The 12,713-nt window shown below is 43.4% G+C and overlaps 1 protein-coding gene across 2 annotated transcripts in view; it reads right to left on the bottom strand.

Annotated features, from left to right (window-relative positions):
- Nucleotides 1–12,713, bottom strand: part of CLCN4 (chloride voltage-gated channel 4) — an 81,327-nt gene that overhangs the window by 28,810 nt on the left and 39,804 nt on the right. For both annotated transcript variants that reach the window (XM_055266993.2, XM_055266991.2), the window contains 4 exons: nt 10,938–11,060; nt 2,508–2,714; nt 2,296–2,376; nt 500–1,045 (listed from right to left, as the gene is read on the bottom strand). In XM_055266993.2, the coding sequence (XP_055122968.1) occupies nt 500–1,045; nt 2,296–2,376; nt 2,508–2,714; nt 10,938–11,060 (957 nt within the window). The remainder of the gene's footprint in view (nt 1–499; nt 1,046–2,295; nt 2,377–2,507; nt 2,715–10,937; nt 11,061–12,713) is intronic.

Here is a 12,713-nt window from a genome sequence, read left to right as displayed (position 1 = left end):
AGCTGTGTGCTCTGCAAGGGCAGCTTTCTGTTTGGGTTCTGTATCCCTCAGACTTAGCACGATGCCTAAGATACAGCTGATACTCAATGCATGTTTACTGAGCCAAACTGAGCCAAACCTGGGCTTTTTCCACCACCTGGCATCACCTGGCCAGCGGCAGGAAACCTGTGGTCACCACCACCTGTTCTGGGAATGTGTGAAGTGGGTTTGATGCCTAGCTCTGTCTCCCATAAGCTGTGGGTCTGATCAAGCCACTAAAGATCTCAGAGCCTTAGTTTCCTCAGTTGTAAAATGGGATTAAAATCTCTATTTCATAAGCTTATTGTTTATTAGAAGTTATTTCCTATTGATTAAAGGAATGTCAAGTGCCTGGCACATGAGAACATTCAAGAAAGGCCAGTTCCCTTTTTTTTTCCCACCGCAATTTTATTTTAGAGAGTAGGGTGCTGTCCCCAGAAGGACATGGGTCCCCACCCCATCTTCCTTCCCTTTCACTTACCTTCATGCCAAAGGTAAATATGGTAACGACGATTTTGAAGATCAGTGCCAGGGCCAGCTGCCACATGGCCGTGTAAACACCGACACCAGCCGGCCGGTCTGGAATGTCATCCACAGGCCGAGTCATGTTGGGATCATTGATGTAGTCACAGAGCTGGGAAGACTCAAGGGCTCCACAGTCATTGAACAGCTCAGAAATGAGCTCGCTGGTGCTCTGGCGTGTGTAGGGATTGGGGTAGGCAATGATGGCAGTGATGGCGGTCACCACAATGACCTCCAGCACCGGGTACTTCCCCAGCCTGGTGGTCTTGCGCCTCCTGCACCAGGCGATGTTGCAGCGGATGAAAAGGGTTCCCCACAAGCCCCCGAAGACCCCAAGCAGGATGAAGGGGAAGAGTTCAGCCATGTACCAGGGCGTGTGATATTCCACGTAAAAGAGAACAAGACGGCTATTCCCAAAGGGATTGATGGATCTCAGCGTAAAGGCCGCCACCAGGGCTGCGAAAAATGACCTCCACAAGGTCTTCAGGGGAAAGTAGTAACTGACCTGAGATGAAAAAGTAGAAGATTAAAGACTGGCCAGAGAAAGAGCTGCTCAGAGCCAAGCCCTCTGGTTGGCATGAAAGTCACACTCTAAGTCCAAGAGTGGACACACTCATTCCATGAGCCTGGACTTAATGTGACCAAAACGCATCAGCAAAGATACCTAGAGGAATCTAACTATGTCTAGAAGTGGAATGGACACTAATCAAGGTGGGTTTGGGCTATATTTTTAAGAAAAAAGTATTTAATCATAATTCTGTTCATGGCACAGAGACTCCCCTAGAAGCAAATAAACCTCTGGATTGGATTCTACAGACAACAGAGTAGATCAGGATTTGGAAAACTCTGGGCTACAAGTCACGTGTAGCCCAGTGAATGCATTTGTATGGCACATGAGTTAAGAATGGTTTTTACATTTTTAATTGATTGAAAAAGTCGAAAAAATCTTTTGATTTGAAATATTCAAAAGAAGAACAATATTTTGTGACATGTGAAAACCATAAAATTCACATTTCAGTGTCCATAAGGAAACATCTATGGAAATGCAGACATGCCCATTTGTGTACATATTGTTCACAGCTGCTTTCATGCTATGATGGCAGAGCTGAACAGCTACAATAGAAATTGTATGGCCCACAAAACCAAAAACATTTACTACCTGGCCTTTTACAGCAATGTTTGCCAACCCCTGCAATAACGCATTTGGGTTACCAAAATAAAAAATGCTTAATTAAGTTGGTTATGAGAGGGAGAATACTGTCAATCTTTTAAAAAAAATCACCTTGGCAATTTTTAAAACAATACTTGAAAACAGGAATTTATCAGTGGTGGCCGGGTATTGTGGCTCATGCCTGTAATCCCAGTACTTCGGGAGGCCAAGGCAGGTGGATCACCTGAGGTCAGGAGGTCAAGACCAGCCTGGCTAATATAGTGAAACCCCATTTCTTCTAAAAATACAAAAATTATCTGGGCGTGGTGACACACGCCTGTGGTCCCAGCTACTCAGGAGGCTGAGGCATAAGAATCACCTGAACGCAGGAGGCAGAGGCTGCAGTGAGCCGAGATCATGCCACTGCACACGGGCCTGGGCAACAGAGCGAGATTCCATCTTAAAAAAAAAAAAAAAAAAAAAAAACAGTGGAAATTGTGGCTCCTTAATTAACTGCCGGAATCTTATCCAATACTTCTTTGATTCTAACCCACGACGGGCCTTGCTGCTCAAAATCACGAATTCCCTTAGCTGCCCATTCTCACCTCTTCTAGACTGAAAAGCACGCCTCCAATTGGTGCACCAAAGGCAACAGAGACTCCAGCAGCCGCTGCAGCTGAAAGCACCTACAAAACAAATAGCTCTACATAAGCTTCAAGGCCTTCCATGAAAACAAACGTGCAAACCTGCAGGTCAGACAGCAGGAGGGGGCTTTGAGAAGAAAGTTTCGCTGCAGATGGAAGCTGAGCTGGCTCACCTCCCGCCTCTTGCCCTCATTCTTGCTGTACTTGGAGAAAAGGCTGCTGAAGAAGTTGCCACAGCAACAAGCCACGTGCACTAGTGGCCCTTCCTTCCCAAGGCTCAGACCAGAGGACACTACCAGCACCAGCGTGACTGTCTTGATTAGCAGGGTCCACTTCCCCAAGTAGCCCCTGATGATAAAGCCGCTCAAAATGGTCTTTATCTGAAACAGGATGGAGAACAAGAGGGAATGAACTCCTTCACTCCATGGCTAGGAAAAGAGCTATAATTCCTCTGAGAGACGTGTTCAAAGTTTAGATTCACTCAATAGCATGGAACAGAAGCCATTTTCATTTTTGATTTAACTATAATTTTATGTTAACTGAAATATTAAAAACTCAACGCATGGTAAATCGTAAGGATTCCTAGAGTACCAAAAGATCCTAAAGAGGACTGAATAAATCATTAACAAGGTCTCACTTGATTTATGGCATTTTATCCTGTTCACATTACCTTTTGTTATGTTGAGAAGAGACATGTACCTATTGATGTTAACTGTTAACTTTTGACTCTGAAATATATCCTAGATTAAGAGATGGAGAGCTGGCTGACTATGTGACAAGGCAAGGAGAGTGAAGTAGTTAAGAATATGCTACCCCAGGCTGGGCACAGTGGCTCACACCTGTAATCCCAGCACTTGGGGAGGCCAAGGTGGGAGGATCGCTTGAGCCCAGGAGTTCAAAACCAGCCTGGGCAACATAAACAGACCCCATCTCTGCAAAAAAAAAAAAAAAAAAAAAAAAAAATTTAAATTAGCTTGGCATGATGGCATGCACCTGTAGTCCTAGCTACTTGGGACGCTGAGGTAGGAGAATCACTTGAGCCTGGAAGGTCAAGGCTGCAGTGAGCCATGATCGTGCCACTACACTCTAGCCTGGGTGACAGAGCAAGATCCTGTTTCAAAAAAAAAAAAGGAATATGCCACCCCAAAATATGCCACTCTGGCAAACTATTTTGGGTTAAAGGCTCTTGAAAAACAGCAGGTGCAAGAAGATCACCTGACCATTCTGTTTCTTTTTCTTTTTTTTTTTTGAGACAGAGTCTTGCACTGTTGCCCAGGCTGGAGTGCAGTGGTGCGATCTCGGCTCGCTGCAAGCTCCGCCTCCCAGGTTCACGCCATTCTCCTGCCTCAGCCTCCCAAGTAGCTGGGACTACAGGCACCCACCACCATGCCCAGCTAATTTTGTGTACTTTTAGTAGAGATGGGGATTCACCGTGTTAGCCAGGATGGTCTCGATCTCCTGACCTTGTGATCTGTCCACCTTGGCCTCCTGAAGTGCTGGGATTACAGGCATGAGCCACCACACCTGGCCCATTTTGTTTCTTAAAAGCTGGAGATGAAATTCCCATGTGAAAGATGACCTTCCTATACTAGAAGGAAGCATCATTCTTATCATCAAAGACAGGAAGTTGAGGCTGAGGGAAATCTGCAAGAACCAACCTTGTTAGACTAACCCTCATCCTCCTGGCCACTTCACCCAGCTAACTCCCCTAGCCCAGGCTCCTCTGCCTCGTCACACTTTCATAGATTACTACTCGTCCAATTCAGCACATAAGTATTCAACCCTAACTTCATCTTTGGGTCTTCACTCCTTATGAAGGCTCCCGTGTCATATAAAATTCATTAAATAAACAAGTATGCTTTTCTCCTGTTGATCTGCCTTATATGTCAATTTAATTCGCAGGCCCAGCCACAAACCCCTAAAAAGGTGTTTGCCCCTACAAGAGCAAAATGACAGTTGAACTTTAGGTCAGGGGTTGACAAACTATAGCCTGTGGTCCAAATCTGGCCCACTACCTATTTTTGTATGACCCACGAGCTGAGTGTAGTTTTAACATTTTTAACAGTAGTATGTCAAAAAAAAAATAAGACTACTAGCTTTCTGGTGAGAATAGTTGCTCCATCTTGCCCCTTGGCCTCCAAGGCCTAATATATTGACTCTCTTTCTTTTATAGGAAAAGTTTGCCAACCCCTGCTGGAGGCGATGAATTAATGAATTTTTACTGTCCAATTCTTTCAACTTTTCTGTATGTTTGAAAATATTCTTAATACAATGGTAGAAAATGAAGAAGATGCTCAACATTCCAATGACACATGTTTGGGGGATGTAAAGATGTTTGAATCCATCAGGACCCCTTCTCTTCTATCAAATCCTACCCTCTTTTATTGTAAAGGACTTTGACTATAGGGAGTGTTATCTTGCTCCATTTCCAGGCCTGCTGCATTTTATAAATACCAAATAATGGCTTTCTTCCTAAACGTTCACTTGAGTCTTTGCCTAATGCTTTTAGAATTCAACTGGGTGCCCATCTCAGTGATTAACTTCATACACCAAGGGCCTCTCCCCCACCAAAATGGTATTCTCTTAGATAGAGAAGCATCATCAATGATCAAACAACTTTTCTACCTCCAACCATTCCCCCAATTGGCTGAAATGGAGTGAATGTTTACTGCTGGGTTAGCAACTTACAAGACTGTAATCACAGATTAATTAGACACCAAGTGAATCAGTCAATGAAATCTGTGGTCAATTTCTGGTTTTCCCATTATGTAATACATAATGGGACAAGGTTATCGCTTGTCAGTGTTATTTACACAACTTCAACACACCCCCTTGTGGGCATTGCTCTGCCAAGTAATCAATTTCTCAAATAGCTACTACAGTCGTTCTCAACCGTGCCACTCATCAGAGTCACCTGGGGAATTAGAAAACACTGCTGACTGGCTCTCACCCCAGAGATTTGATATAATTGGTCTGAGGTGCATCCAGGATATGAGGATTTTTACAGCCTCCGTAGGTGACTCTAAAATGCAGCCCAGGTGGAGAGCACTGCTTGATTCCTGAAAACAGCAGCACAGACATTCCTTATTTCTCAATACAGTATTTAAGGGACAGCCCTGAAACACTCTTTGTTCTTTCACCAGGTCCTTCTACTGAGCATCATGTCACCTTGGGCGATTTGGGGAGGGTCATGAAGTGAGCTCATCCAAGAGTGTGTATGTTCCCGAAGAACTCAGTGAGCTCCTTCCTACAGAACATGTGCGAGGTCTCCTAGCTATACAGTCAGATGGTGTTTCCTGAACTAGCCTTGAACTCGTGGCAGACAAACTAGTGGTGGTTAGACCCGTCCTTAACTAGTGGTAGTTAGCTTAATTGAGCCCGTGCTCTGGGATCTCAGATCCCTTTATTTAAGGGATGTTTTATTACGCCTGCCACAATTCTGCCCTTTTGTGTTGCCTCAAATAACATTATCTATAATTTTTTGTCAGTTAGTTAATGTGGATTTGGACCCAAGGGTATAGTTTAAAAGCGTAATACCATTTAGAAAATTACAAGCATCTAAATTACCTGAGCCTTTGCCAGCCATGACATGTGGTGAATTGAACAATGTAATAGGTATTTTGTAATTCTCTAAAATGATTTTATAAAATTCTCATGATCAAATTAGGGACTAAAGAAGACAAATTCATTCCCAGTAGATGGCAAAATCCAATCACTTGCTTTAATTTGAATTCATAGAGACTGAAGCGAGCAAGGCTTTAATGAGATGTACTGCAGCGGATTTGTGACTTGGTGGTGTTAACCTGAAAACCAGAACTCTTTCCGATAAATAAATATTTGTAAGAGTGTTTATGTTTTATGTTTTTTAATAAACTGAAACATCAACACAGAGTAAGTTCTGAGAGGGTATGATTTCTCATATAGTTGACATGACAGTGGTTCTGACAAAAGGAAGCAAGTAGGAAGAGGACACCCTTACCCAGTTCTCTCTCAAGTCCCACGTGCAACAAAAGCTGAGTATTCACTCTTTTTTTTTTTTTTTTTTTTTTTTTTGAGGCAGGGTCTGGCTCTGTCACCCAGGCTGGAGTACAGTGGCACAATCACAGCTCACTGCAGTCTCAATTTCCTGGGCTCAGGTGATCCTCTCACCTCAGTCCCCAGAGTAGCTGGGACTACAGGAGTGCACCAGCAAACCTGGCTAATTTTTTTTTTTTTTTTTTTTTTTTAATGACACAATCTTGCTCTGTCACCCAGACTGGAGTGCAGTGGTGTGATCTCAGCTCGCTGCAACCTCTACCTCCCAGGTTCAAGCGATTCTCGTGCCTCAACCTCCCAAGTAGCTGGGATTACAGGCACGTGCCACCGCGCCGGCTAATTTTTGTATTTTTAGTAGAGACGGGGTTTTGCCATGTTGGCCAGGCTGGTCTCAAATTTCTGGCCTCAAGTGATCCACCCACCTCAGCCTCCCAAAGTGCTGGGATTACAGGCGTGAGCCACTGCACTCTGCTGCTTATTTTTATTTTTTGTAGAGATGAGGTCTCACTACATTTCCCAGGCTGGTCTTGAACTCCTGGGCTCAAGCAATCTTCCCAACTTGGCCTCTCAAAATGCTGGGATTACTGGCAAGTATTCATGTTTAAATGTGCTTTATAGAACTTTTATGGAGAGCATTTATTACGTAGAAAAAAAAAACCTTCTTTAAATTTGCTTCTTTTTTCTTTTTTAGAAACAAGGTCTTGCTCTGTTGTCCGGGCTGGAGTGCAGTGGTGCAATCATAGCTTACTGCAGCCTCGAACTCCTAGCCTCAAGCAATCCTCCCACCTCAGCCTCCTAAGTAGCTGGGATTACAGGCATGAGCCCCCATATCTGGCCTAAATTTGCATTTTAAAAAATGTTTCCAAAGCAATTTTTCACTCTAAGTAATCAAAATGTTTTAGAAACAAATGCTAGGGAGGATGAGTAATTTTTTAAATATGCATAAGTGCATCACATTCAAAGTTCATTCTTACACAGTGTGCCATATAGCAGCTTATAGCTGATCACCTCAGACAATGATAAACATGTTTTCCAAATAGCTCAGTCAATATCTTTGCTAGAATGAATGAAGAACAGCTTCATGTCTCAACTGAAGTCATTTTCCATATTTAGTTGGGTGTTGACTGGGAGGAGATTCTGTTTACCCAGGAATTATTTATTTACATTTACTTTTTACTCTGCCCCTCTCCTCCAAGAACTGGGAAAAATACTGTATCCTTATGTTAAGAATTTCCAGCTCTACTATAGTAACATGAAGACTTTGCTACTGCTGAGTCAAACCTCCATTTGGTTCCTGAAAGTTCTTTAAAAGATTGTTATGAACTATTTAGGAAATAGAGAAATGAATCCATCACACACTTATATAGAGTTAAAAGAATATTAATAAAAATGAGCACCCATGTGCCCACTACCAAGTTTAAGAAACAGAAGAGTGGCTACCTCCTTCCCCTCACCACTTCCTACCATTTCTTCCCCTTTCTCTATAGTTTTAGCACATACGTTTTTTCATTTTAGCTGTTTATAGACATTCTATCAATCATACTTTATCCTTGTAAAACTTGCTTTTTCACTTAACATCACATTTTTTAACTTCATCCATGTCTATGTATCCCTTGTACTTTTGTCACATAAGAAACAAATGCACGGCTAGGTACAGTGGCTCACACCTGTAACCCCAGCACTTTGGGAGGCCAAGGCAGGTGAATCACTTAAGCCCAGGAGTTTGAGACCAGTCTGGGCAACATGGCGAAACCCCACCCTTAACAAAAAGTACAAAAATTAGCCAGGTATGATGATGCACGCCTATAGTCTCAGCTCCTCGGGAGGCTGAGGCAGGAGGACTGCCTGAAACTGGGAGTTCAAAGCTGCAGTGAGCTGTGATCACACTACTGCACTTCAGCCTGGGCAACGGAGTGAGACCTTGTCAAAAAAAAAAAAAAAAGAAAAGAAACAAATCCTCAACTCAGTATTTTACTCCTTCTGAGTTCAGCTATCACCAGTAAAATGCCCAATTTAGATGATGACAAAGTCCAGCCAGCCCTTCAAAGATAGAAGTCATATTCGAACTCCCTGTCTATAAGGATACCAGCTGAGCCACACATCTACAGTTCTTGGAAGGGAGAGATGGGACTATCCAGTGTGCCTCTTACTGCTTCTATTTTCCACCAATTCCCCATTGGCCATCTCCTTATTTGCAAAATGCTTGAGTCAAAAATGCCTACTGTTGGGCAGTGGGATCACAAACTGAGATGTTTTAGACATCAAATAAAATACAGTCAGCTCTGATATGACACTTGGCTGGAAAATGCAAATTTGCCTCAAGCACTGTGGCTCACACCTGTAATCCTAGCACTTTGGGAGGCCAAGGCGGGAGGATTGCTTGAGCCCAGGATTTCAAGACCAGCCTGGGCAACATGGCAAAACCCTACAAAAAAATACAAAAATTAGTTGGGCATGGTGGCACATGCCTGCAGTCCCAGCTCCACAGGAGGCTGAGGCGGGAGGATCACTTGAGCCCAGGAATTTGAGACCAGCCCGGGCAATAGAGTGAGACCTCGTCTCTATATAAAACAATAATAAAACAAGAAGGCCAGGTGTGGCAGCTCACGCCTGTAATACCAACACTTTAGGAGGCCGAGGCGGACGGATCACATGAGGCTAGGCCAACATGGTGAAACCCTGTCTCTACTTAAAAAAAAAAAAAAAATTAGCCAGGCATGGTGGTGCACATCTGCAACCCCAGCTACTTGGGGGACTGAGGCATGAAAATCGCTTGAACCTGGGAAACAGAGGTTGCACTGAGCCGAGATTGTGCCACTGCACTCCAGCCTGGGCAACTGAGCGAGACTCTGTCTCAAAAAAAAAAAAAAAGAAAGAAAGAAAAAGAAAAGGAAAAAGAAAAAAAGAAGATGCAAATTTGTTCCAATGCCACTCATGTTAGGGAGGAATTTGAGCATAACGCAAATTTTATGTCTATTTATGCACATTTCCTCCAGGAGAAATACCAGGTAAATGCAGAAAATTGCACCCAGTCATGTAGGAAAACACAAAATACACATGAGTCAAACATCTACCAGTTCACACATATGCCAGGGTGCCACACCCATCTATGCCTGCTGTCTCAACTTCCCCTACAACTTCAGATAACCTTCCTTATGCCCTTCACAGCAACGCGTAAGTCGCAGCCCTTCTGACACCCACTTCCACAAGCAAACTTCAAGTTCTTTGCAGGAAGTGATATATTTATTGTGGTATTTACATATTTCTTAGCCACTTAATGTGTACAACTGTGCTCCTGTTTTTACTAGGTTCCTCTTTTTGTCGTATGTGTCAGGGATGAAGTTTTGTGTATTGTGCCCCTAATTCATGTTCCCCATAAAGCCCCGTGGTTTCTGTTGTGTGATTTTGCATGGCATGGTGATTTTTAGGAATGCGTATGTCGCATTATAGCAGAACTGGCTGCGCTGAGAAAATAGGATGGTAATACAGCTTATTTTTCAGGTTCCTGAAGCAATATGTTAACATCAACCATCAAAAATTCAGCATGACATATTAAGACTTCTTCTTTCTATCTTTCCTGAAAAAAGACCATGTTGAATTTTGCCTCTGATTGTCTTTTCATGACTTCAGCCCTTTCTGCAAACTGCCTGGACCACCGTCAGGGCTAGAGGGCCCTCCCGAAGGGTGTGGATTTACTACCATACTCGGCCCACAACTACATCTTCAAACTCTCTAGCCCACTGCCTGTGGGCATCGCTAAGGCATCAACCCGAAGGAGAACTGAACTGCATGGATTACAGCGATAATACCAGAACTTTTAAAATTACTTCTGGCTAAAATTTCCACCATCTGGGCTTTTCGGGAATCAGCTCAATTACCATGATTCTGCCCAGTAGGTCCTCATAGGTTTCAAGTTTGGTCTCAGGCACTCCCCTTAATCGGTGAGGTCACTTCCCTCATACTTTGGTTACATGAAAGTGCTGAAAACTATTTATAAGAACTCTAAATTCACGGGGGCACGTTCACAGTGCATGTACTAAAGGCGAAATTCAGGTTTTTAAAAGATTGCTATTAGCTTGCCACCAGAAGAGCAAAACGTGGCAAGAGAGGTTTCATCGTCAGTGAACTTTCACAGCAACAATCCTCCACTATCGTCTCTCGCATTACATCACAGATGCACTGATGAGTTATTACAGCGTCTTTATGTGTGTGGTTAATGAACTCTGATTCCACAGGCTTTAAGAGATATGCCTGGTTTACAAAGACAAGGCTTTTATCATCTGAGAAGCAATAGCACAGAAATCTTGAAGATAGTGTGTAAATCCTGAAGTCAGAACACTGGGTTCAACTCACAGCTTGCCAGCTTGGTTACCTGGGGCAAGTTACTTAACCTCTCTGTGCTTTAGTCAACTATCAAATGCAGAATAATAGTACCTACGTCATAGTCTTATTGTGAAGCTTAATGGGTTGGTAGAAGTAAAATGCTTGGAACTGTGCTTGGCACGACAGTGCTACAGAAGAATTTGCTATTCTTATTATTGGTACAAAAAAAATCAGCCAGAACTCACCTCTGGTATGCCAGAGCCACAGGCATATGGTGCAAATACACGCACCAGGGAGACGGCCAAAAATGCAAACAGCAGCGCCCATAGGATGTACATTAAGTAATTCAGAATGTAAGCACTGGCACCCTAGACAACAGACACAAAACAAAAAAGGAAACATTAGCCACAGCTGACCTGAGCAACAGACTCAACCCCTCCCCATCTGTCTTGACAACAAAAGCTTTGACGGGATTGGGCAGGTTTGGTCCCCATCCTGTATAAACCAAAAGGCCAGCGTAGGTTTATCAGCTGTTGCTATTGCTACAGTCAGTACACACAAACAGAGCAGCAGGTGTTTCTCCGGGAGCTGTTTACACGTGCCTTCTACAGAGGGAAGGCTCAGCAGTAATGGAAACCGTGGATGATGCTTGGTTTTAATCACCACTTGCATAGAGTTAATCAAAGGTGTGACGCAGAAAATCCTGCCTCCGAGACCCTGGCAGATTAGTTTTGTCTTGTCTGTGGTGGCTTGGTCTCTCTTAGCTTTCATTAAGGCCACACCCAACCACAGCAAGCACTCGCACTGCCAGTGAATACGGGTCGGGCCTGTATTTTAGAATACTGCTGCTCAAGGTGGGGTCCATGGTCCAGCCACATCAGCGGCTTATGAGACATGCAGACTCTCAGGCCTCAGCCCAGAACTGCTGAACCAGACACCAGACACTCACGGCTGGGGCCCAGATAAATGTGTTTTAACAAGCCCTCCAGGAGGTTCTATGCACACTAACATTTGAGAGGCACTATCAGAGAAGAAAAACGTGATACTTTCAGAATAATTCATTGAACCATTTATTCCAAATTATCTGATGTATGGGGAAGGTTTTCTGAACCAAACACACAGTCTGGGGTCCTATTCCTGAAGGGCCTGGTCTGCTGGGTACAGACCACACGCTGTAGACCTCAGCTTCTTGCCACCATCTGGATTACTTAAGTAAGGGGGGCAGGAAAGAGAGGTCACCTACAAGTCAGGCCATGGACAGCCACATGTGAGCCTATTAAATGCAAAAACACGTTCCAGGAGACCGCTCTGGCCTTTACAAGCACATATATTCACACCCTATGCGGTGAGAAATCGGACTAAGAAATACCTTTCACCCACTTAAATATGTACTTTTTTGGAGGCTAAAAATAACTCTCACTCTTACTAAAGGTAATTCTTCGAATCAAAGTATAAATCTTAAAAACAGTTGAAAAGATGGATGGCTGTATTTCCCCAAAACACACATTGCAAGTAGGAGAGAAGAATAAAAACATGGCGCACAGCCAATTCTGTCTGCCCGCTCCCATCAACCCAAGTAGAGAATTTCTTTTTGGAAGTAATGGAGAGCACTGAGAACGTGTGAGATTTCAAGATCCCTGTCTACTTCTGCGATTTGAAGGAATTAATTTTCAATTCCACTGAGAAAGAGGTTTAGCAAAAATGGCAAAGTGCATTCCAAATGTCTTCAGCTGTGGTAAGTCAGTCAGGCAAAAAAAAAAAAAAAAAGTGGGGAAGCAAGGAGATGTATAAATAGATTACATATATCTTGCAAGATTAGTTCTAGCTTGAGAGATCCTCACATTACCCCTAATGTGAAGCTTGACAACCTGGTTCCCCTTCACGTGACTTTCTGATCCTTTAATAACCCATAGTCATGGTGGTAACCACTGAAACAGGTTAGAAGTTAACTCTTTCCTGAACTAAGGTTTTAATAAAGATCTGAAGCTCTAAATGCTATGGGTCTGTGGTTCACCACTATT

This window comes from Symphalangus syndactylus, chromosome X (genome assembly GCF_028878055.3).
Source record: "Symphalangus syndactylus isolate Jambi chromosome X, NHGRI_mSymSyn1-v2.1_pri, whole genome shotgun sequence".
Taxonomy (NCBI): domain Eukaryota; kingdom Metazoa; phylum Chordata; class Mammalia; order Primates; family Hylobatidae; genus Symphalangus; species Symphalangus syndactylus.
The sequence above is the reverse complement of the archived record's forward strand: the minus strand, read 5'-3'. Positions and strand labels throughout refer to the sequence as shown.